Raw genomic sequence first — 20,563 nt, 5'->3', positions numbered from 1 at the left:
TACGCCCCCTCCTCTGCTCTGCAACATGTGGCAATACGTCATGCCCTGTTTTCCCGCTTTGCAATGTCGGGCTACAGCGAAAAAAAAACGCAACAAATTCAATTAGGTGAAGGATTTACGATGCCGCTTTGTAAACGGATCAAACGTAATTCGCGTAATGGTTCGCGAGCATTCGAATTGCAATGAATCATTAAAAGCGTCGAAACGGCCCACGCCCGCCGATTCAGATTAAAGCTCCCCCTATTCCCATTGGAAATCATTCAACGACAGTTTTTCTGTCGGTTCTTGCATTGTGGCAGCGCGTCGAGGGCAGGCAGACTCTGCTTTTGTCACCGGACAAAGGAGCGACTTTCTACTGGAAGCACCGCACGGGCCTCAACAGACGGTCAGGCTTCCAGGTATGGATTTTGGCTTGGCCTTTAAATCCTTACCGACGGTACTTGTAGCTTGCAGATGGAAAATCATTGATTTGATCAAAAACCGTTGTTCGTAGTTTGACATGACAACGGCAAGCTCCACAGGTAAAAAGGTTCGATGGAGAAGACGGAAAATCAAAAAAAAGAAACGTTGTTTACTGCGTTTCAAACATGCTGTTTAATTTTTGCTTGATTACATTTGGACGAATCTTTGAATACTGTAAACCTTTACTTAGGCTTTTAAAAAAAGATTTGTCATTTTTTTCGAAAATCTTTTGCCAATTGGTACAAGAATTTAACCAATTTCAAAATAGTAAAACCTATTTAATACAAAATCCCATAAATTTTGACTTAAAAAATTAAAACCCTTTTACTTTACGTTACATGGAAGACATTTTTAGGTAAATTTTATTACAAAGGTAAAAAAGATTCAACGCTCACAGTAATAGTATGAACACACGGCAAGGCATAATTCAGGAACTTTTCCTGGAGGAATGACATGGTTTTGGATTGTCAATGTCACTTGGACAAGGCTTTAGCAAAAAAATAATATGTCGTTAGGCTGGCATTATTGGAACTAGATATGTACACAAGGGAAAAAAATGGGGCAAAATGTTCCTAATTAAGTTCTAAAAGTGCTTATTGACAGTAGACTTAAAATCAGAAGCGGAAACAAAAAATATCACAAGAAAACCGTGCAGATAAATATGTGACTATAAAGGTCCGCTGTTAAACTAACTGTTTTTTTGATCAGGACAGCAAAATAAAAAAAGCAAAAACACAACAACAGAAAAACATACATCGTCAACCAATGAAACAAGCATGGTAGAATAGGTTTAGATCAATGGCACCTAATTTTCGTAGCTGGAACATTAACAGTAAACAAAAAAACTAGTGGAAATGATAACGAAGATAGGGCAGACAGAATTTAAAAAGTAAACCTAATCGCCCCTTTTGTTAGAGCGGCAATCACTAATTGATGGCACGTCAAAGTCAGACGTTTCTTAAATAACGAGAAGTGAAGGGCAATGTGACTGATACAATCTCATTGTGAAGTGGAATTAGAAGCGGCAGGGCTGTCACTAAGGCAATTTGAAAGCTTGAGTTTATCTATTCTACGTTAAGCCTATAGTCTACCCTACAATTTTACTGGGTATATAAATTACGTGCTACGTAATTGGTCGTGAAGTAGCGGCTGTGGGGGTTGTGCTCATAAACCAATATTAAAGACATTTTTTTACAAGGAGCATGTATACATTTTATACTCACAACAGAAATGCACTGGACATATGTAAATAATTTTCACAACTAAAGCAAGTTTTAAAACGATCTTTAAACAGTCAAGTGTGGCGAAGATTTTTGCTTGAACCGACAAAATTGACATCTGATGTATATAACTTGTTTTGGAAACCTTTATGCACAATTGCTTGTTCTGAGATTGTTATAGCACCTGCTCTAGTTGTTCATGCAACATGGTAAAGCCAAGTGGTAATGATCAAAGAAAAAATCACAGTGAGCACAACAGCAAAACGTTGAAACGTGGATTGAAAAAGTGCGTTTGCCACATGAGAATTGAGAAAGCAATAAGTGAATTCAGAATTTTAAGTGGAAAGCGTGTTTACGCGTGAGGTGTGGAAACTAAAAACTGGCGCAATCATTTACTTGCCGAACAGTTGCATGAACTCCTACTTAATCTTAACACTTGACAACAAAGTCTTCAATCTCGTACGCAGACTCTGGCGGGTACCTGAAAATTTTTTTTCAAAAAGGTTTAAAAATCACATAGAAAAAGAGCATAAAATCATAAAATGGGATGTAAGCTGCAGATAGTGCAGCTGGTGACAAGACATTGACAGTATCAGGATAATGCAGCCACATTACGGCACTCCAGTTCATTGGGAATAACCCTAAATAAACGATCACAAAGCATAGTAAAACATTCGCTGGTGTTCTGAATTCCAACACGAGCAATTTTAACACTTTTAACACGTTTTTATGTCCACCTAAACTGTTCGACTTGTAGCACAGTATGGCCTACATTGCTCACAACATATTTACAGCACTGTTCAATATGTCCTTATTTTTTTAATATATTTTAACTTTACCATGTAGGCCTCATCAAATACTAAAACAAAGTTTGTTTTCCGCCGTAAAGCTTGTTTTTGCTGATACACTTACAAAGCCCATATTGTTTACTGTGGCAAAGGACAAAATAGCAAAAAAATAACAACTTACTGGTAGCACATGCCAGATACAGTGTTGAAGTCGTGCTGTTGCGATGTGTCAATGGTGTTCGTTTCTGGTTTCATTGAAGTTCGAGGACGGCCCGATTTCTCTACGAACGTCGACTTCGTGGTGGTGGAATGCTCAAGTGCGGGCCTCAGCTGTTAAAACACTTTCACTTTATCACATGAGAGTGTTGATTCTGTTAGAGTCTGTGTGGACTTTTTGCAACCTTTTAACAAAATTGCGTCAGAGTAACTAATGCAGTGTTTACCAACTTCTTGGGCTTATACCACCTCCAACGAGAAATATAAGTTATTGACAAGCATTACCACCAAATGCTTTTAATTAAAATGCTGCTTATTATTATTGATACTGTAGTGGAAATGCGCGTGGTATTTGCGACGAAGTTTTTACATTCCAGCAATTTCTTCGTGGTACATTCATCGTAGCAAGTTTTATCGTGCCAATTGCATCGCAGAAATGCCATTGTGGTTTATTTATTGCAACAATTTTATGCTGGTAATATCATCGCGGCAAGTTTTTCGTTGCGTTTTATCGCAGAAACATTGTCGTCACAATCATAGGAGGTGGCGTCCACGATTTTGTGGCCACTGCATAGCCGGTAGTGTAGTCCATTTGATGAGGTTCAAAAACGTCAGCAATAGGGCGCGTTTACTAGCTAACAAATAAACACTAATGGATCATACGAACATAGGCTGGGATGTATATCTGCTTGTAATGCTCGTGGAAGTCTCCGAATCTTGGGCGGCGTTTGGGCGCCCAGTCTTTGTAGAAGCTCTTGTTGGTTGTGGTTCCATGGAATTTGCCTCTAAACTCGACGCGATTCGATTGTGGTCGGTCGTTCGGACCCGGGCGTTCTACATTAATCTCCTTGGGGGTGAAATCGCGCTGCGAATAATTGAACACCGTAAGTGTTGTGTGTAGTCTGTTGGGTTGGGAACACGTTTTAGCGGCAAGAAAATGCCTGCAAGTCGTGAAAAACACTAGTGACCCAACAAACAGAAGAAAATACGGTGCAGCTGCAGCGCGTTCAGCCATTATCCACCAATTGTGCCCCCCACTTTATGTTGCGCTCCATAAAGTTTCAATGTTGCGCAGCTAATTCCGGCTTGGTGATTGTTTTACTGTAATTGAGTTGCTATGTTGACATTCACCAAGCAAATTAAACTTAACTCAAAATTTCTGCTGTCCTCGAAACTATTAATTGTAAGTATTTACATTTAATCAAGGTAGTATAACTTACGCCCATCGTGGACTTTGTTTGCATCGGGTCTTTTGAGATTTCTGTGTTATCCTGAAGTTTGGAGGCACCTGGCCGAGGAAACTTCTTCACATCCCAACCGTGATATTGTTTCCGCTGCTCGGTTTCGAACACGCAACTACAGGAAGATAACGGTTATCTTAGCTTATGACCTTATGTTGGTCGGCAACAAAATGTAAGTTATTTTGTGACATATGCGATTCTAAAACAATAACGCGAGTCACACCTTTTAGATTTAGAACATCAGAATTGTTCTACTTAACCTGGTCCCAATAAAATTAGCAAAATATCCTGAAACGTTGCCGGTACTGTGCATAGCAAAATGATACAAACCCATTCAACTCACTTACGTAATGTATACGATCCCAGCCGGCACCATAAACTTGTCCACATAACTTTTGATTGCATATCAAAATTTACCCCTTTTGCGGTAAGAACAACCTTACAAATAACTAACAGTCTTGCTTTTGGAAAATCCCTACAACTGTGTTTCTTACCCCGCAAACGGATCAAAACAACACACAATAAATCTCCATACCGTTTTCATTATCTAAGTCAAATTGATCAAATGATAAAATTGTTATGCCGAGGCAAAAAAGTCTGATACCGAAACGTTTACAAACTCTGTTTAAGAACATACTTATCATTCATTTTAATCTCGAGGGTGTCGGGGGCAGGTGTGGTTGGTTTTGGTGGCAGTGGATACTTCTTTCTGTGAGGAAAGTCGGCCTGGTATTTGGTGGTCAACTCCATCTGCCGCTGGGCTAGCGACTTTGTGTTGCGGCCCGGTCTCATGCTTAATGTGCGGGTTGCGTCTTTAGGTGAGAACTGGAAAGCTGACCGATGTGTAGTCTGCAGGTTGCGCTCCCCTGCAATGGTTAATACTGGTTGGTAAACAATGTTTCGTTTGGATAAAATAAACTCATACAGTTATTTACAACACAAGTTTATCTTAAAAATAAAAACAAATAACAGGATCATAATAAACCAACATGTGCATGCATGTACATATGTAACAAGTCATTAAAAAAGTTGTCCTAAACATTAGTCGAACAATTACTGTTGAACACTAATACAAGGTCAATGTCTGAGCTTCAACAGCATGGCGAAGTCACTCATGCATAAACTAAAAATCAAAGAATGTGAAACTTATTTTAACATTGGTGATAACTAATAAAGTACTGAAAATGTAGGGTCAAAACCAACTTCTGTACTGTACTTCTGTACATGATCAGAAAGTTTGAACCTAAATGTTTCAGCAAAAAGGGTATGTTTTCAATGTAAGTAAACTCACAATAAGTTACTTTATACAAGTTAACAGTAAACAGCTAATGTCCAAATATGGGAGTAACAAATAAACAGACAACCGTCCCATAAATACACACAGAAAAAGCAGGTACCGAACGAGCTGTGTGCAATCAACCGTTGCGAACCAGTTTGAAGAAAAACGCTTAAAAACAGTTTAAAATCTTATCTCGCACATATTCAATATTTTGAAAAACGTACGTGAGAAATTTAATAAATTTATTATGGGTTATTGTTCTGTATGTTGCAACACTTTTTTCCAATCTTGAACAAACTAGCAGGAAAACGCAAAAAAGCACTAACTCTTGCCGCTATTTTTTTTAATTGCTGAGATTTCAGCAAACTTGTATATACAGGCATTTATGTATCGAGGCAAAATCTGCTTCACCGGTAGGGTTTATACTTAACGTGTCCAAAAAACATTTAGTCGATTTGGATGATCCTAATCTTCAAATTTTATGCCTATATACAATGATTTGATGCCAATCTTATAATGTCAGGATTTGTTGCTTCTTGGCCTATTCTGTCTGTCAAAACACTAAAGCCTCGCGTGGAGCATTTTCCACGCAAAAGTTGACATAAGCAAAACCACTAAACTCACAAAAAAATTGCTACGACACTTCAAGTTGCAAAATGAGGATAAAGGATAAATTGAAACCCCAAACCATTTGTGATAAAAAGAATGAGTTATTTTAGCATATTGTGAGGACAAAAATCCAAAAGTTTTAACAAATTTCCCATTGGCATGTGATAAATTTTGTTTAAGTCAACGACAAAAACCGGCAGGACCGCTCAGACAAGCACACACTTTTGTTGTAACCGAGGTAACGCGAGCAATACAATGACAAACCCGACAAGGAATTTGATAACAGTCAACTACACCAAAATTTGGCAAGATGAATAAATTGTGCTAGACACTAAAGGACCAATGAACTCGGTGGGCGGACAATGTCAAAAAACGTTAGGCTCACAGTTGTCCGCCGTCGAGCTGCCTATTAAATTTAAAATCCGTTGAATCAACCTATCGGGATCATACCCCCCAAAATGTTGTGAACAAAAGGCAGTTGTGCTAACCACTCGGTTATCTTGTCAGGCTCAACTTTGTATCTCTTTTTTGTGTCTTAATTGCACTAGAATTTTCACCAAACAAGTTTTTTTGTGTTTTTTTTTTAGGGCGAGTAAGGTCATATCTGTTGACCACATCAACATGCAGCTACCGTCACTCCTCTTTAACGACAGTGCACAAAACCCTATTAATTGTAAGCTTGCGAGTGTTTATTGGTCCACTTCATGGAATCGGAATACGTGATTTGTTTGACAGAACAAAGGGCATTACCACACACTAATTCTGGATATATGATGACGTAAAACGTATATGACGTAACAAAAACAACATTTTTACTTTGGTCGAGCACACAACACGATTTTCAATGTTGGGTTAAGGACTCTGGTTAAAAATTGATGGTCAACAGCACTTTGTAGGCTTACCTTCTCCCACTTTGATGTTAGGTTCCATGGCCTTCACCATTTCAGGTTTCGGAATCGTCTTGTACGGAAAGTCAATTTGACTTCTCGACTTAAAGACATCAGGGTCCTCCATCATGGCTCGCTTGTCGGGGTAAAGAAGCGGAGCTGTGTATGTAGGGAATTCCCCATATCGTTTCCTTAATTCCGGTTTCCAATCTTGAAAGGATTGCTTGTTCGTTGTTCTGTCATCGAACTTAACTTGGCTGCTCTGAAAGTCTGCGTCTGTTTTGGGTCTCTGCATTAATAAATAAAGAATTATTATTGTACTGGGTTCCCATTCAAAAGAAATATGCAAATATGCAACTGTTTTACCATGTATTTACAAATTAGCAATGGTTTATAGTAACAATGAATTTGGGATTCACTGTGAACTAAATATCAGCTTTACAACTGTTCATATAAATTCAACTGCACGCCTTATATCACAAAGATATTGTTAGTGTACATTGTAATAATTGTTGATTGCATTTTTTAAAAAAAAAGTTAAACTTTTTTCATACTTGATTATATCGATTGAGTGCATATGCTTACATTTTCTTTAGGCTCAAAAATTAGCTGATAATATTCTCATGAATAATATACGTGCCACTTCGGTGATTAAAATATGGTAGGCCTAATCAGCACTCACAACAAAAATGGCAGGAAGCACAGGCTTAGCTGGGAATTCATTTCTGTATTCTGTTACACTGCTCAAAGGCTCATCAGAAACAACATGCTTTGCTTCCTGTTGAGAAGAAAATGGTCTTCAGGACATGCAAACACAAACAGGGTGATTTAACTTACAGGGATTATCATGTCTCGTTTTGAAGTAACATCTTGTTGGACATAACTATGTTTGGTTGTGGTTTCTGACTGCATTGCAGGAAACCTTGGTCTTGGTGGTGTTGGAGGTGGTTTGAGATTCTTGGGAGGTGAAAAGTCTCTGATATAAAAACCATTAAAACATTATATATTACCTAATATATTAATACATGAAATGTTTATTTTTATTTTTATAAGGCTTTATTTTGGCAATCTTGCTCCAGTCAGGAGAAACCTGGTTGGTCGATTGAAATCATTTTTACAAACTTGGAAACCATTATTCCCAAAATAATACTTTAAACTGCAATATAGCAAATTGCACAACAACCAATTGAAGATGATAAAGCATTTACATGTTGTAAAGACAATAATATTTTTTTACAACCGTTGCTTATGGCCCAAACTCACACAGTAATAAAAATGACTTGTGAATATCAAGAATATTAATATGTGTGTTTTATCGGTGCATCTAAAATATACAGGATCGCTTGGATCACTTAGATCGCTTGGTGCACCTTTACATCCGTTGGTGAACCTTGGTATTACTTGGTGCATCTTAATATAGCATGGTGCACATTTATATCGCTTGGTTCACCCTTCTATCGCATGATGCACCTTTATATCGCTTGATGCACCTTTATGCCGCTTGGTGCACCTTTATGTCGCTTGGTGCACGTTTATTCCACTTGGTGCACCTTTATTTTGGCCGGTGCAACTTTATATCTCACGGTGCAACTTTGTTTTGCTTGGTGCACCTGTATAATGCTACGCGTACCTTTACCTAGCGATATAAAGGTACACCAAATGGCGTAAAGGTGCACCAAGTGATATAAGGGTGAACCAAGTGATATAAATGCTAGTGATGGGACGATACCAGGTTTTGAAGCGAGTACCGATACCGAGTACGAGTACCACATGTATATGCCTTCGATACCGAGTACGATTACCGAGTACTTAAGTACATTGTTGTACTTAGTTATAAATCACTGGCAAATTTATCTACCATAGTCGGGGTACAGGCGTGCACACACACATGCCGAAAAATGTAATCTCCACACAATAGCGAAAAAAATATACGTAACCGGGCGGAACTTTTTCCCGATTTTGTGTTGTCCAAAGCAAATTTGGCATAAAGTTGCCTGTGTTTTTATGTTGTAAACCGACCTTCGGTACTCGCATGTTGGTATCGAAAACTGGGACAAAATATTTCGATACCGAGTACGAGTATCGATACCACTGAAATCGTTCGATACCATTGATACCGAGTACCGAGTACCGGGTACCCGTCCCATCACTAATAAATGCACACCAAGCTATATAAATGTTCACCAAGCCATAAAAGGTTGAACCAAGTGATATAAATGTGAACCAAGCGATATAAAGGTGCACCAAGTGTTGCAAAGGTGCGCCAGGCTGTGTTAATAATGCACCAAGCAATCCAAGTGATCTGTATATTTTAGATGCACCTGTGTTTTATATAATTTTTGAAACAACAGAAGTTGGTACCAACCTGTGCTCAACAAATGTGGATCTATAATCTGTCTTGTTGCCTCCCAATTTTCCTTGATTAACATCCACTGTTTTGGAAAACTTCTTGACTACTCTTGGCCGACCCATGATGAACAATCCTTAATTTTTGACCTGCACCTGTTTAAACATATGATCAGAAAACATTCTACAGTTTTTTATATATTTTGGAACACAAATTTTCAAATGCAAACTTTGGCTAAGATATTTTCCTTTACAACATATTTAAATTACAAAGAGTTATGGCATTTTAGCAACATTTTGCTTTTTCCACTTTCCATAAATATAGATTTGTACATCAAAGAATGGTATTGTACATATAATGGCTCTTACATTTTTACTAACTTTATTTAACATTATATAGTGAGAAAGTGCATTCTTATGAACAATTTAACTGAACATTATGCAATCAACCAAACAGCAAACAGCAGATGTTAACAGTCGCCTACCTAGCAATTTAAACAGGGTAATGATACGGTGTAGGTCTTTAAATTACGTTTAAATGCATTCTTACAATTGATATCAACAAGCAGACAAAACATCCTTACCAGAATCGATTCAGACGAGCAACAGACTGAAAGATCACATTACGACCCCTCGCTTCTATAGATACGCTCCTAGTTACTGCGCCTTCTTCGGCAACTCGTTTTCATAACGATTGCCGACGACCGGCGCTCGCAAATAGAATAATACCTCGTACAAAATTGGACTACACATTGGTTACTTTTATTGCATTTTTCAAGTCTATATTTATTAAAACTTACCCCGGAAACTGTAAAAAAATGTAGGTTTTGTTCATTTTTAGGGATTCTTTGAACAACCATTTCCGCAAAGAAACTTCCTGGAGTCGTGCTCACTACTACCGCTCAATTTCCAACAAACGACTTGATAAATTTATTAGCTTTTGAACAATCAAAGAACACAATAACTGCTATATCCCGTATTGCAATACTGGACAAGGCTGAACATTTTCCTAGGAAATATCTTGATTGAAAGTTGGAACTTGAAAAGAACTGGGTAAATTTTGAAGTTTTAGTGGAAGTTTGCAGCAAATTCTTCACCCTTCTTGATAGATTTCTGCAACTCTGGTACGCATGCATCCACCAATTTCTTTTCGTAATCACTCAAGTTGCCCAAACCAAAGTTCTTCTTGACACCATTGGGCTACACAAATCATTATTGGTAACCATAATATTACAGAATATTTGTAACAAATAAATTATTTTTATACTTACTCCAAGCAGCAGTGGTGTAGAAAAGTATGTTGCAGCAGTTATGCTGGATTGTATAAAGGCACATTCCACTACATTATCTTTTCCAGACAATGCATCCAAAGCAGATGCAGCAAATCGTGCACCAGCATATGCCATTGACAGAGTTGCAGATCCCTAGAAATAAGCAGCATAAAGCAATTGATAGAATTTGAATTAACTCATGAGTCTGTTGAGAAAACTGCTAAAAGAAAGTGATAATATCAAAAACATAAGCAAACAAACTTATTTTTGGCACATTTAGCAATGCACCCAAGGGCTCCTTAAAGCATTTGTGTAATTGACATTCATGTGCATGGATACAGAATTATAACAGAATATGTTATACATACAGCGCCAGCTTTAGCCTTCACAACTTCAGTTCCAGCATCTTGAATTCTTTCAGTAATTGCCTCCAAGGCAGGTTGTTCAAAACTGCAAGACGGTGAACATTGAGAAATGACTGGGATAATTGTGATTCCAGCATGTCCACCAATAACTGGAACATTCACTTTCGATACATCAAAGCCCTGCAAGAGAAGACATGTTTATCATAAAAAGGACAATTTAACATTTAATAAAAAAATGTGAGAACAACAACTATATCTAGTTCTGCTTCAAATTGGTACACTTGGCAGCCAGGTGTTTGAAAAACACCGCTTTAACAAAACATTTGACATATATTTATTTATGGGTCACGCTATTTATCTACATCATCCTTATGTTGGTTGTTTAATGAAGTACATGAGCAAATTTGCTGTGTAGTTACATTTACACCAAATTTTATGCAGTGCCCCAATCTAGTTTTAAACACCTGCTCTGCAACACACATTGAGAACCACTGATCTATATGTTAAACGGTATGTCATTTAAAACACTGAAAACCCACTTTAGCTTCAGCAATAAAAGCATTGGATCGGACAACATCCAGAGTAGTGACGCCAAAGATTTTGCTTGTGTCAGATACACCACTCTTTTTGTAGATTTCACAACAAATTGGAACAGTGGAGTTCACCTGCAATACAAAGTTTACAAGTTAAAACACAAAGAGGTGTCTAACAAGATGTAGGACCTACAGGGTTGGAAATGATGCAAATAAAGGCAGTTGGGCAGTATTTGGCACAAGCTTTAGACAAGTCTGCAACAATGCTGGCATTGGTGTTGAACAAATCATCTCTTGTCATACCTAGAAAAAGTAAAAAGGATAAAATGCTTTTGCTTTAATACATATTCTGTAACTTTCTGACGACATTAGAAGGTAGACCCTAGCAACTGGTAACAATATCATTATACATCTATTGCTTGCAAAATCTTAAGGTCTTGGAGATTTTAAATATTATACCTGGTTTTCTAGGTACTCCAGCAGGAATAACAACCACATCACTGCCAGTTAGACAATCTCCCAATTGTTCAGCTCCAATGTGACCTATAATAAAGATTTTGTTTAAATTTTCTGAAACGCATTTGCTGATTAAGCTACATGATGCATTCAACTTACCACTAACTTGGGCAGCAGTGTCAATGTGACTAAGATCTGCAGCAACACCTGGGGTATGCGCGATATCATACAATGCCAACTGTTTAATGGCTGGTGTTTGCTTAAGAAGAAGGGACATGGGCTGACCGATTCCACCAGAAGCACCCAGGACTGCTACCTTGTAATTGTTCTGTAAAATCATAAATGTTATTTAATGGCTAATGGAAAACACATTATAAAAATCACAAGGTCACAATTTACCTGTCCAGTAACAGAAAAGTTTCGCACCAACTTTGTGAGATTGTTCACAGTTGATGGGCGGAGAAATTGCTTTGCAACACTTGCCATTTTTGACAATAAGTTAGATAAAGGAAAAGTTAGGTAATGTTTAAAGTCCAAACCCTGTTTGTGTTGATTTAAAAACAATAAAATAAATGTGTTTGCAGCAGATCATACGAAATAAGATTGAATTGAAAGTAAACAGGCAGTCAATTTTCCAACTATTATTCGACAAATCACAACGTGAAAATATAACAAAACATCACTGCGTTAAGTATACCACTCATTTTAAACCCATATTAATGCTAGCTACAAAAAATACGACAAGAAACTCTTCACCAGCACTTCTGTCTTCGTAAATTTCATCAAGGTCAATTTTGTGCTGATCACGCCGATCTGCATTACGTGTTTTCTTAAGGCGGCATTTTTGTAATTTTTTACTTTCGTCGGGGTGCTAAATTTTTCCAGTTTTCTCAGAGCCAATACAATTTATGAGCTCTGTTTTTTTTTTTACAAATATGGACTTTGGTTCTATTATGCTCACAGAAATTGCAAAAAACGAAATAAAACTGTGGTTGTCATGGTATCCAAAAATTATTTGTTTTTCTATTTTATGCACACACAGTCACACATAAATCGTAAATCCCGCTCTTCTAGGTCAACTATAGTATAATTATGACACATGAGTACACTATGATTACCTCATTATTGATACAACATTTGTGTAAACTATGTAATAAACACTATTGAATTTATTTTGTAGCACCTGGCTTAACATAAATTTTTGTTGGCGCTGCAACCACAAGTTACACGAAAGAGATGTCTGGAGAATAATGACTGATTGTTAGGACACACAAGTTAAAAGAAAGGATTTTCTACTAAATTTGTGATGTCTGATGCATGCTGCAGAAAACTTTTGCACAATGCACACATTCATCACACAGAAACCATACAAGTTACTATGGACCCTGAGCGCTGTCTCTTATTTCCAGCTGTTTTCATATCTGAGTACTCTTGGATCTTGAAACAAAATAGGCGGCGATTCAGGAAACATGGCTAAAATTGTGCTAATTGAACCAACGGAACTGTATAATATATTGAATCAACAAACGGTTTATCCTTGTTTAAGTGACCAAAACTTTCTGCTTCTTTTAGGTAAACCTTGGTACAACTACATTGGGTTGTCATAGTTTATGTTTGTCCGTATTTGTTTTTGTCCGTTTAACCTTAGAATCTATAACTTTTTCAACACCAAAAGTTTGCCTTGTAACCTACGGTTTTGGTATATGTTTTAGTCCTAAAACAATCATGTTGTTGGGATTATTGTGCAACTTCAGCTTCATTATTTTGCAGTACAGTTTAACTATAATATATCCACCTTGCTATTGTAAGGCAACTATACAGCCAACAACTAATGTTTATTTTAATTTACAACTGAACCATATAAAAAAACATTTATAGAATTTTACAACAGATGCTCGAAACAAGGCAGAATACGACGAGAGCCATGTTGTAACAGCAAAGAGAGCACCATTGGATGAAGATGGGAATTACAAAGTTCCATATGATGCTGAGTTGGAATGCAAAACTCATGTCATTGTTTATGACAGCAACTGCCGGTCATTGAGGGAAAAAAGTGAGTAATGAAAAATAAGATAAGAGGAGTTACTTTTTTTTCGATTTCAGGATACCCATTGTGCTAATATGCATTGAATTCAGATCATATAACATCCATCAAAAACAATGCTTAGTGTCCTTGTCCTCCACAGAACAAGAAATAAACTAGATCATATCTTTTGAAAAACAATTTATTAATTTTCGATGAATTGTGCAGGGTTGTACATGTATTGAGTTGAGTATTTATAATATAAATAATCTTCAAATGTATTGAACTCTGTTCTAGATTCTGCTGTCTACTGTGCCTCAGTAATGGCAAATAGTGGAAGCAAAAATCCAGTCAAAATACTAAGAGGAGGCTATGAAGACTTCTCTGCAATGTATCCTTTTCTGAGGACACAGAAAATACTTTACATGCCTCAAGTAAGCAGTTTTTAAATTTATTGTGTTTCATATGTGGTTGATTTCATAGAATTTCTGAAACATGGACCAAAATTTCAAATATTGAGTTGGACTAGCACAGTAGTTTTAAACCTGTGGATTTGGGGTCATTTGCCATTTTACTGGGGGTCACAAAGGCTTTTGATAAACAGTAAAAAAGTAATATATGTATCAGCAATAAATAGTAAATTTTTTATGAGGAATATCAAAGAAACCATCTTAAAATTTGCTAAGGGTTTTGTTCTAGTATTTTGATCCTAGCCAATACAATAGGACCACAATTTCATTTCAACTTGTTCTGGTCATTTTATGAAAAAAATATACTTTGATGCTTTACTGTGCAGAAACTATTTGACTCGAGAAATCGCAGCTGTAAAATGTCAGTGTGGTATTGCAGATTAACCAGTTGTGTAAAAACTAAAATAACTAGAAAGCTCAGATCTTTCTTTCTGTCTAAAGTCAAACTAATCTATTTTGTGTGAAAAAACTAGTTTTCGGAAAGCAGGTCATCAGTTTCATTGGATTGCTAAACTATACCCCTGGATAAAAACACTGGACAAGCATACGATGTAACGCCTTATCAAGGCTTTATATTTTATAGGAATATGACAGTATTCAAACCTTTCCTTGTGAAGTTTTGCCTGGCATTATGTACATTGGATCAAGCAAACAGGCCCACGACAAATTTATCCACAAGGAACTCAAGATAAGAGCACACATCAATCTCTCCCATGAAAAAGACATGTTGTAAGTCATAGGTTTTTTATTCAATAACCTGCCTGATGCAAACCTAACACCATCCAACAATTAGGGAAATATTTTTGTTTCTGATTTATCCCAGGTACAAATAAAAAGATGAACCATTCATTTGTGTGTAACAGCAGTACAACAAAACTTTCCACTAAATTTTGAGTGCTTTTGAAATCTTGAAAATTAGGTTTAGGCATTTTACATGTGCTAGTTTTAACACTATAGTTAACAGCAAATTAGTTTGTTTGCATTTCAACAAACATGGTGTCAAGCTCTACAAATAGAGTACTAATTGGAAATATTTTTTTTACAGTTTTTCTGAATCCAACACAGATACCTATTTGCATGTTCCTATTGATGACACTGACGATGCAGACTTTACGAGTTATATCGACAAAATTGTCAGTTTTATAGGTGAGGCACAAAAAAAACGAACATTGAACCAAATCATGTGAATAATGCTTTTACCTACAAATCTTCTCAAGTGTTAAAATACAAAATCTTCACCATTCGCATACAGATACAAACAGGAATGAACTAAGAACAATCCTAGTATGGTCTAGCAATGGAATCAGCCGAAGTGCAGCAGCCTGTATCCTGTATCTTATGTCCTACTACAAATGGCCAATGCGGGTAAGCATTTTATGGACAAATGCCTTTTACTTCAAGGGAAATATATAGCAATCCAAATTACACAAGGCCACCAAACTAAACCCCAAAGTTAAAATGACAAATATGTTCAATATGATTAACACATAGTTATTTACAACTCTATGTGATGTACCATACTCGGTATACTAAAATTCACTCTATTCCATAGTAGTTTGCTGAATTTAAAATCTATTACAAATTTAAAATTCAAAAGCCCTTACCAGTAAATAGGTGTAATGGTGCAAAGAATAAAACCAAGTTGCTTATTAGAACTTGTTGTACCAGAAATACATGTTATGTTTACTGAAGATAAGCTGACTAAATTTAAAGATATAAGAATGTGCTAAATGTTTTTGGTTTGGAATGTACGTAATGCATGTGGTGCTAACAATAAGTGTGTGTTTTAACAGGATGCTTGGAGACACATGAGATCTTGCAAATTCATGATTCGGCCAAACAGAGGACTTGTAAAGCAACTGGCAAAATTTGAAGAAAAGCATTTGGGAAAACAAATAACAGACATTGAAGATCCAAACTATTGAAAACATTCTTGTTTCATAATTTCAGACAAACTGCTACTGTGCAAAAAAGTATATGAGCATTGTTGATTTCAAATAAACCTTTTATAACAGATAAAACCAATTATAAAAACGTAGAAAAAGTCAGGTTTAAAAGTTAAAGCACTACTTCACCTTGAAATGATGAAGCAATTTTTAAAAGTTTACTTCCAGTTTCATGCAAGTCATTTTCTCCCAAAAACTGGGTGGAAAGTTCTCGAAATGTGCAGCACAGTCTTCTTCCATGAATATCTTTCCTAAAAAGCAATAAAGTATATAACATTCTTAATAATATAAATCACAACATACAAAAATACAGTTTGTTGAAACTTCCTGTAGTAATTGGTTAGCATTTTTTAAACAAACATTATATTAATGAAGACAGTACCTTTGAATGGAATGTTTCCATTTATATCTTGCTTCTCCGCTGAGAATAACCAAAGACCTTCTTAGTAGGGGGATTTTCACTATTAAATCATGATAGGTTAAACACGGCGATTTATTGTCATTGCTGCATTCATCTGCTTGTAACTCAGTCTGTATATATCTTTCCAGACCCCCTAGATCACACAATTGAGTCATTTGTACTGGAACAGTCTCTTTGCTGGATAGGGACATGGTTAACCATGTATCTGACAATAAATTAAGGGTAACCAGCCTTTCACCCCACAACCAATCATCATCAAAATGTGGATCTATAGAAGAACCTCTAGTAGAATCATATTCAAGATTGCATTGTTCAACAGTTTGAAAATCAGAAAGCTCTTCTATGCTTTTCAATTTGTTTACAACTTCTTGAATGTAGCTAGGCAGGCCGTTGAAGCATCTATCATTTATCTTTTGCTTCTTAAAATTAACTTTGGGTCCATAATCTTGCTTTCTTCGACCAGACTGAGATTGTTTCCATGGTGAGGAATCAATACAGGTCGCCAACATGTTTTCCACATCCTCAGAAATAAAGTTTTCCAAAACTGTTACCCCTGGGAAATTCACCGCCATAATTTCTTGATCATGGTCCTTTATAAGGTGCAAAGCTTTCTTCAAGAATGGAGAGTAGAAAAATGTTTGATGATTCTGAAATTCAATGTAGAAATGTAAGACAAAAGTGTCAGATTCAGAAAGACTGCAGTTTCTTACCGAATTTGTCGTTCCGTTATTAGTTTCTGTCTCACAAAGTAAACACGTCCGACAGCCTTTACAGCCACATGAGCTCAAATTTTCCATTCTTTGAGGTGTTAAGACGTTATATTAATGACTGAACGACCGACTAAAATAGTATTTTGATTGAAAAAATTACAGCTGACGATACGCATGGCTAGACACGTCACACATCAGTGCGTGATTACTATCGTCGCTTTCTATCTTTATTTGCCTGTATCTTTTATTTTTTAAACTCAATGCAAAACAAAAGGTTGAAGAGGAAGTGGTCCAACACTTCGGGATCTTGAAGCAATACCATCAAAAATGGTTGTATAGCGTGCAACTATCTTGTGTTCACAAGGTTCTGGTTTCAAATCCTGTCTTGGGCACTCGTGTTTTCCTGCGAGAAACTTCACTTTGACCCTGTGAAATATTGGTTAGAACTAATTTGAAGTTACCAACTGAACAGAGGAAAGAATTATTCAACGGACTTGCAGACAGTTGACAACGGAAATAAGAACATCAGAACCAGAGTACTCGGCACCGAGCATCGCTGTTTTTGATGCTCGGCCAACAGTTGCACAAATTGACCCGAGCATTAAATTTGCATATTTATACACTGCTAGTGTTCGAAAGGGTATCTAAGAACAAAAATGACTTTTTAAAAATGCGTACTTCTGGGGCCTGTACATACTCCGCAGGTGACGTAAGGGTCCTTGGAAAGTTACAAAACTAGCGTGGAATAGGGAATGTTTATGACGTGACAATGCCACGACCGTTAACGTGAGATGCTCGGTGCTCGACAAAACAGAACAATTGCAGTTTTGGCCCATCCCTTGCAAAACTTGCTGTTTTGTTTGGATGTAGGCCTACCTTTCGTCCACCTAACTAGAACAAAACTATTGCATCAACCACGATGTATTCAAACAAGCAACAAAAACATTACGGGCAAAACAAACAAACTGCACAAAAATAAACTTTATTCAAATGTTGGAATTTCGATTTCGCTTGCTTGAAATTCTTCACCACTGTTTGATCCTTCTGACGAACGATTGTCTTCGTTTTGTAAAAAGGCTGCTGCGAGACTCAAAAAGTTGCCTTGGTGGAAAATGAATGCCCTTATAACGCATTCCAAAACCAGAACAAGTGTGGTATAAACACCAGCGGTGACAGCACAAGATAAAACGACGTCCATGGATTTGTCAACAGTTGTCAGCCCAAACAATGCGGAGACTGCCATGCAAAGCAACGTGCCCAACCAAACCGCAGCAACAAATAACTTTCGAGCAATGGGTACCTGCAACGGGTGTTATGTATTAATTGCTTGGTTATGCAAATCAATATTCTCTTTAACTTACATTTGGTATGTAGTCGTAGTTTTTGCTACAGCAGTTATTGAATAAAATTAAACATTTTGAGGTTTATCGGGATATTTGCGTACTTTTTTTTTTGCCCACAGGATTATTGGTGAACTCTGGGAACTTGCATGAATGTAAAAAAGTTAATGTAGGGGTTAGCAAGCATGATAAGGTTACACGAAATGGATTTCCTGGCATGCCAACTGATTTTCTATCTCACGGAACCTACCAAGACGAATCGACCTACTTCCTGATAGACCAGTGCTCCGCAACCTTTTTTCGCACACGTCACACCATACATGAGTTAAATGTTCGGCGGCACACCGAACCAAAAAATGCGATTTGAATTTTTGAAAGCCTAAAAACGCATTAATCTAGGGGTCTTAAACTTCTTTGAGGGCCAAAAACATTTTTTACGTTGGTAAAGGGCCGTACTATTGGAACTTTTTTTGTAAAAGTAATATGAACAAAAATATTATGTCCTTGAAAATGTTGTGCGTTTATGCCATATAATGTGCATAAAACATTTGCAATGCAATAAACAAGAAACAGATAGACGGTGTAGCAAAGTAAAAATACCAAGTGCAGTAAACTTCTATGTCGAAAACAATGGCATACAATGCCGAAACAATTGAAAAATTTGACGCAACAATTGGAATTGCTGATTTCACCAGGAGGAACTATTTCCATCATACGATTAAAACGTCGCATTTATTTCTAGCCATTACTAATAAAGAATAATTGTTTCTTAAAATCAGTGGTCTGACAGGGTATTCCACCTGAGGTAAACACCTAAAATTTAAAAGTTAGTTCGCGGGCGGCACAAAAACCCTCTTGGGTCCACACCGGGCCGATTAAGCCATTATGACGTAATAAAACACGAATGTAAAGTATATTATGACGTAATAAAACACCAATGGATAGTGTAGCTTTAGTTTGGTGTTGTGAACTGTATCGTTTACTAGAATGTTAAAATACACAAAAACAATTTTAAAACAAAAAGTTACGGTTTTGCGGCGGCACACCCAGCATCGTCTTGCGGCACACCGGTTGCGGAGCACTGTGATAGACAGATCATAGTATTGAAGGCGTTATACCGAACCAACCGGTTACTAAGTATTTAAGATGAACATAAATTTCTGGGATCAGCTATTAAGCGTTAATGTAGACCAGCAATCACGGCACACTATTTTTAGTCGCTCCTCAAATGAAAGGACATCGGTTAAAACTTAGTTTGAAATGGAAGCAAGGTTAAATGTGATCGCATAATTCGCATAATTCGCATGAACAACAAAACATTTCTAACCGTGTATAATACAGCAGCAGGAGTTGCTACAAGAATTTCTTCTGATCCAGGAATCTTGTGCAAAGATGGAGCACGCTCGATTGGTGGTACACTGCTGTGAAAAGATACTCGCGACTTGATCACTTCTGCTGTGGTGTCGATTTCCGTAGCAGTTAAACTTTCTTCGTCACTATGCCTCGATCGCGAAGCTGCAAAGCAAAACGTGTTTTGCTACCTTTTGGGACGCTTTTTAACTCTAAATTAGAGATGTTACAAAAATAGTAGGAAACACCTAAGATTTGGATTTGTAAATGTTGACCGGTCGTTTTTAACGAAACAAAACAGAGTCCCCGGGAGTATCCTGGGTTCGAATCCCGTGAACGACAAAGGGCAATTTTCAGTTCTCGGACTGCCGCCCGATTGTCGAAAAATACAATAAAAAAAACAGAGTTATTTTTCCACTTTTTGTTTTGAAAATATAAACGCGTGTTTTGCTTATGCACTATTTAGCTGGTAATGAGAATTGATTGTTTTTAAAGGCGTCTACGTTTTATTTTACATCGTTGTATTTATATTTATAAGTATTTTCACCCAGAAAATAACAACTGAAAAATCACTTAACCAAAATAATTCGTAAATACTTTCGTGCTAGTTTGAATTAGAGGCAAAAACTT

At 36.9% G+C, this 20,563-nt stretch overlaps 5 protein-coding genes across 9 annotated transcripts in view; 1 reads left to right on the top strand and 4 right to left on the bottom strand.

Annotated features, from left to right (window-relative positions):
- Positions 1-806: 806 nt before the first annotated feature.
- Positions 807-9,913, bottom strand: LOC145213551 (uncharacterized). Of its 4 annotated transcripts, none has more exons than XM_080081872.1 (10): positions 9,849-9,913; positions 9,068-9,793; positions 7,540-7,678; positions 7,385-7,480; positions 6,718-6,991; positions 4,565-4,793; positions 3,907-4,042; positions 3,354-3,551; positions 2,652-2,800; positions 807-2,163 (listed from the first exon to the last, which is right to left on the bottom strand). In XM_080081872.1, the coding sequence occupies exons 2-10, from the start codon at positions 9,172-9,174 to the stop codon at positions 2,112-2,114; spliced, it is 1,380 nt and encodes a 459-aa protein (XP_079937998.1). In that variant the 5' UTR covers positions 9,175-9,793; positions 9,849-9,913; the 3' UTR covers positions 807-2,111. The 4 variants fall into 4 exon arrangements, with proteins under 4 accessions (XP_079937998.1, XP_079937999.1, XP_079937997.1 ...); XM_080081873.1 differs by having other exon boundaries at positions 9,068-9,204; positions 9,849-9,910; XM_080081871.1 differs by having other exon boundaries at positions 9,068-9,204; positions 9,633-9,894.
- Positions 9,914-9,965: 52 nt separating this feature from the next.
- LOC145213552 (malate dehydrogenase, mitochondrial-like) lies at positions 9,966-12,583 on the bottom strand. Its single transcript, XM_080081875.1, has 8 exons — positions 12,073-12,583; positions 11,833-12,001; positions 11,677-11,760; positions 11,411-11,520; positions 11,224-11,349; positions 10,688-10,864; positions 10,320-10,472; positions 9,966-10,248 (listed from the first exon to the last, which is right to left on the bottom strand). The coding sequence occupies exons 1-8, from the start codon at positions 12,157-12,159 to the stop codon at positions 10,117-10,119; spliced, it is 1,038 nt and encodes a 345-aa protein (XP_079938001.1). The 5' UTR covers positions 12,160-12,583; the 3' UTR covers positions 9,966-10,116.
- A 284-nt stretch (positions 12,584-12,867) lies between these two features.
- Positions 12,868-16,091, top strand: LOC145213554 (serine/threonine/tyrosine-interacting-like protein 1). The gene is made up of 7 exons (XM_080081878.1): positions 12,868-13,245; positions 13,565-13,726; positions 13,994-14,130; positions 14,750-14,895; positions 15,212-15,312; positions 15,419-15,531; positions 15,960-16,091. Exons 1-7 carry the CDS (start codon positions 13,143-13,145, stop codon positions 16,089-16,091), a joined length of 894 nt encoding a protein of 297 aa, XP_079938004.1. The 5' UTR covers positions 12,868-13,142.
- On the bottom strand, positions 13,563-17,492 carry LOC145213553 (alpha-ketoglutarate-dependent dioxygenase alkB homolog 4-like). Of its 2 annotated transcripts, XM_080081877.1 has the most exons (3): positions 17,244-17,477; positions 16,495-17,180; positions 13,563-16,363 (listed from the first exon to the last, which is right to left on the bottom strand). In XM_080081877.1, the coding sequence occupies exons 1-3, from the start codon at positions 17,328-17,330 to the stop codon at positions 16,225-16,227; spliced, it is 912 nt and encodes a 303-aa protein (XP_079938003.1). In that variant the 5' UTR covers positions 17,331-17,477; the 3' UTR covers positions 13,563-16,224. The 2 variants fall into 2 exon arrangements, with proteins under 2 accessions (XP_079938003.1, XP_079938002.1); XM_080081876.1 differs by having other exon boundaries at positions 16,495-17,492.
- A 654-nt stretch (positions 17,493-18,146) lies between these two features.
- LOC145212961 (uncharacterized) overlaps positions 18,147-20,563 on the bottom strand; it is an 85,704-nt gene continuing 83,287 nt past the window's right edge. The window contains exons 95-96 of the mRNA XM_080081208.1: positions 19,911-20,098; positions 18,147-18,543 (exon numbers count right to left, since the gene is read on the bottom strand). Coding sequence (XP_079937334.1) covers positions 18,226-18,543; positions 19,911-20,098 — 506 coding nt within the window. The 3' untranslated portion in view covers positions 18,147-18,225. The remainder of the gene's footprint in view (positions 18,544-19,910; positions 20,099-20,563) is intronic.

This window comes from Phallusia mammillata, chromosome 2 (assembly GCF_965637545.1).
Source record: "Phallusia mammillata chromosome 2, kaPhaMamm4.hap1.1, whole genome shotgun sequence".
NCBI lineage: Eukaryota > Metazoa > Chordata > Ascidiacea > Phlebobranchia > Ascidiidae > Phallusia > Phallusia mammillata.
Note: the sequence above shows the minus strand (reverse complement) of the source record. Positions and strands in the feature narration are given on the sequence as shown.

What these genes read in the sequence shown, in the direction of transcription:
- LOC145213552 (XM_080081875.1), bottom strand. Translation starts at nt 12,159, where the DNA reads ATGGCAAGTGTTGCAAAGCAATTTCTCCGCCCATCAACTGTGAACAAT. An exon ending in TGGAGTACCTAGAAAACCAG is followed by an intron (nt 11,521 to 11,676) that starts GTATAATATTTA and finishes TACTTTTTCTAG; the next exon opens with GTATGACAAGAGATGATTTG. An exon ending in TTTGCATCATTTCCAACCCT is followed by an intron (nt 11,350 to 11,410) that starts GTAGGTCCTACA and finishes TTTGTATTGCAG; the next exon opens with GTGAACTCCACTGTTCCAAT.
- LOC145213554 (XM_080081878.1), top strand. Translation starts at nt 13,143, where the DNA reads ATGGCTAAAATTGTGCTAATTGAACCAACGGAACTGTATAATATATTG. An exon ending in TCCCATGAAAAAGACATGTT is followed by an intron (nt 14,896 to 15,211) that starts GTAAGTCATAGG and finishes TTTTTTTTACAG; the next exon opens with TTTTTCTGAATCCAACACAG. An exon ending in CAAAATTGTCAGTTTTATAG is followed by an intron (nt 15,313 to 15,418) that starts GTGAGGCACAAA and finishes ATTCGCATACAG; the next exon opens with ATACAAACAGGAATGAACTA.
- LOC145213553 (XM_080081876.1), bottom strand. Translation starts at nt 17,330, where the DNA reads ATGGAAAATTTGAGCTCATGTGGCTGTAAAGGCTGTCGGACGTGTTTA. An exon ending in TGGAAACATTCCATTCAAAG is followed by an intron (nt 16,364 to 16,494) that starts GTACTGTCTTCA and finishes ATTGCTTTTTAG; the next exon opens with GAAAGATATTCATGGAAGAA.
- LOC145213551 (XM_080081872.1), bottom strand. Translation starts at nt 9,174, where the DNA reads ATGGGTCGGCCAAGAGTAGTCAAGAAGTTTTCCAAAACAGTGGATGTT. An exon ending in TCCACATTTGTTGAGCACAG is followed by an intron (nt 7,679 to 9,067) that starts GTTGGTACCAAC and finishes TTTTTATATCAG; the next exon opens with AGACTTTTCACCTCCCAAGA. An exon ending in TGCTTCCTGCCATTTTTGTT is followed by an intron (nt 6,992 to 7,384) that starts GTGAGTGCTGAT and finishes TTATTAATGCAG; the next exon opens with AGACCCAAAACAGACGCAGA.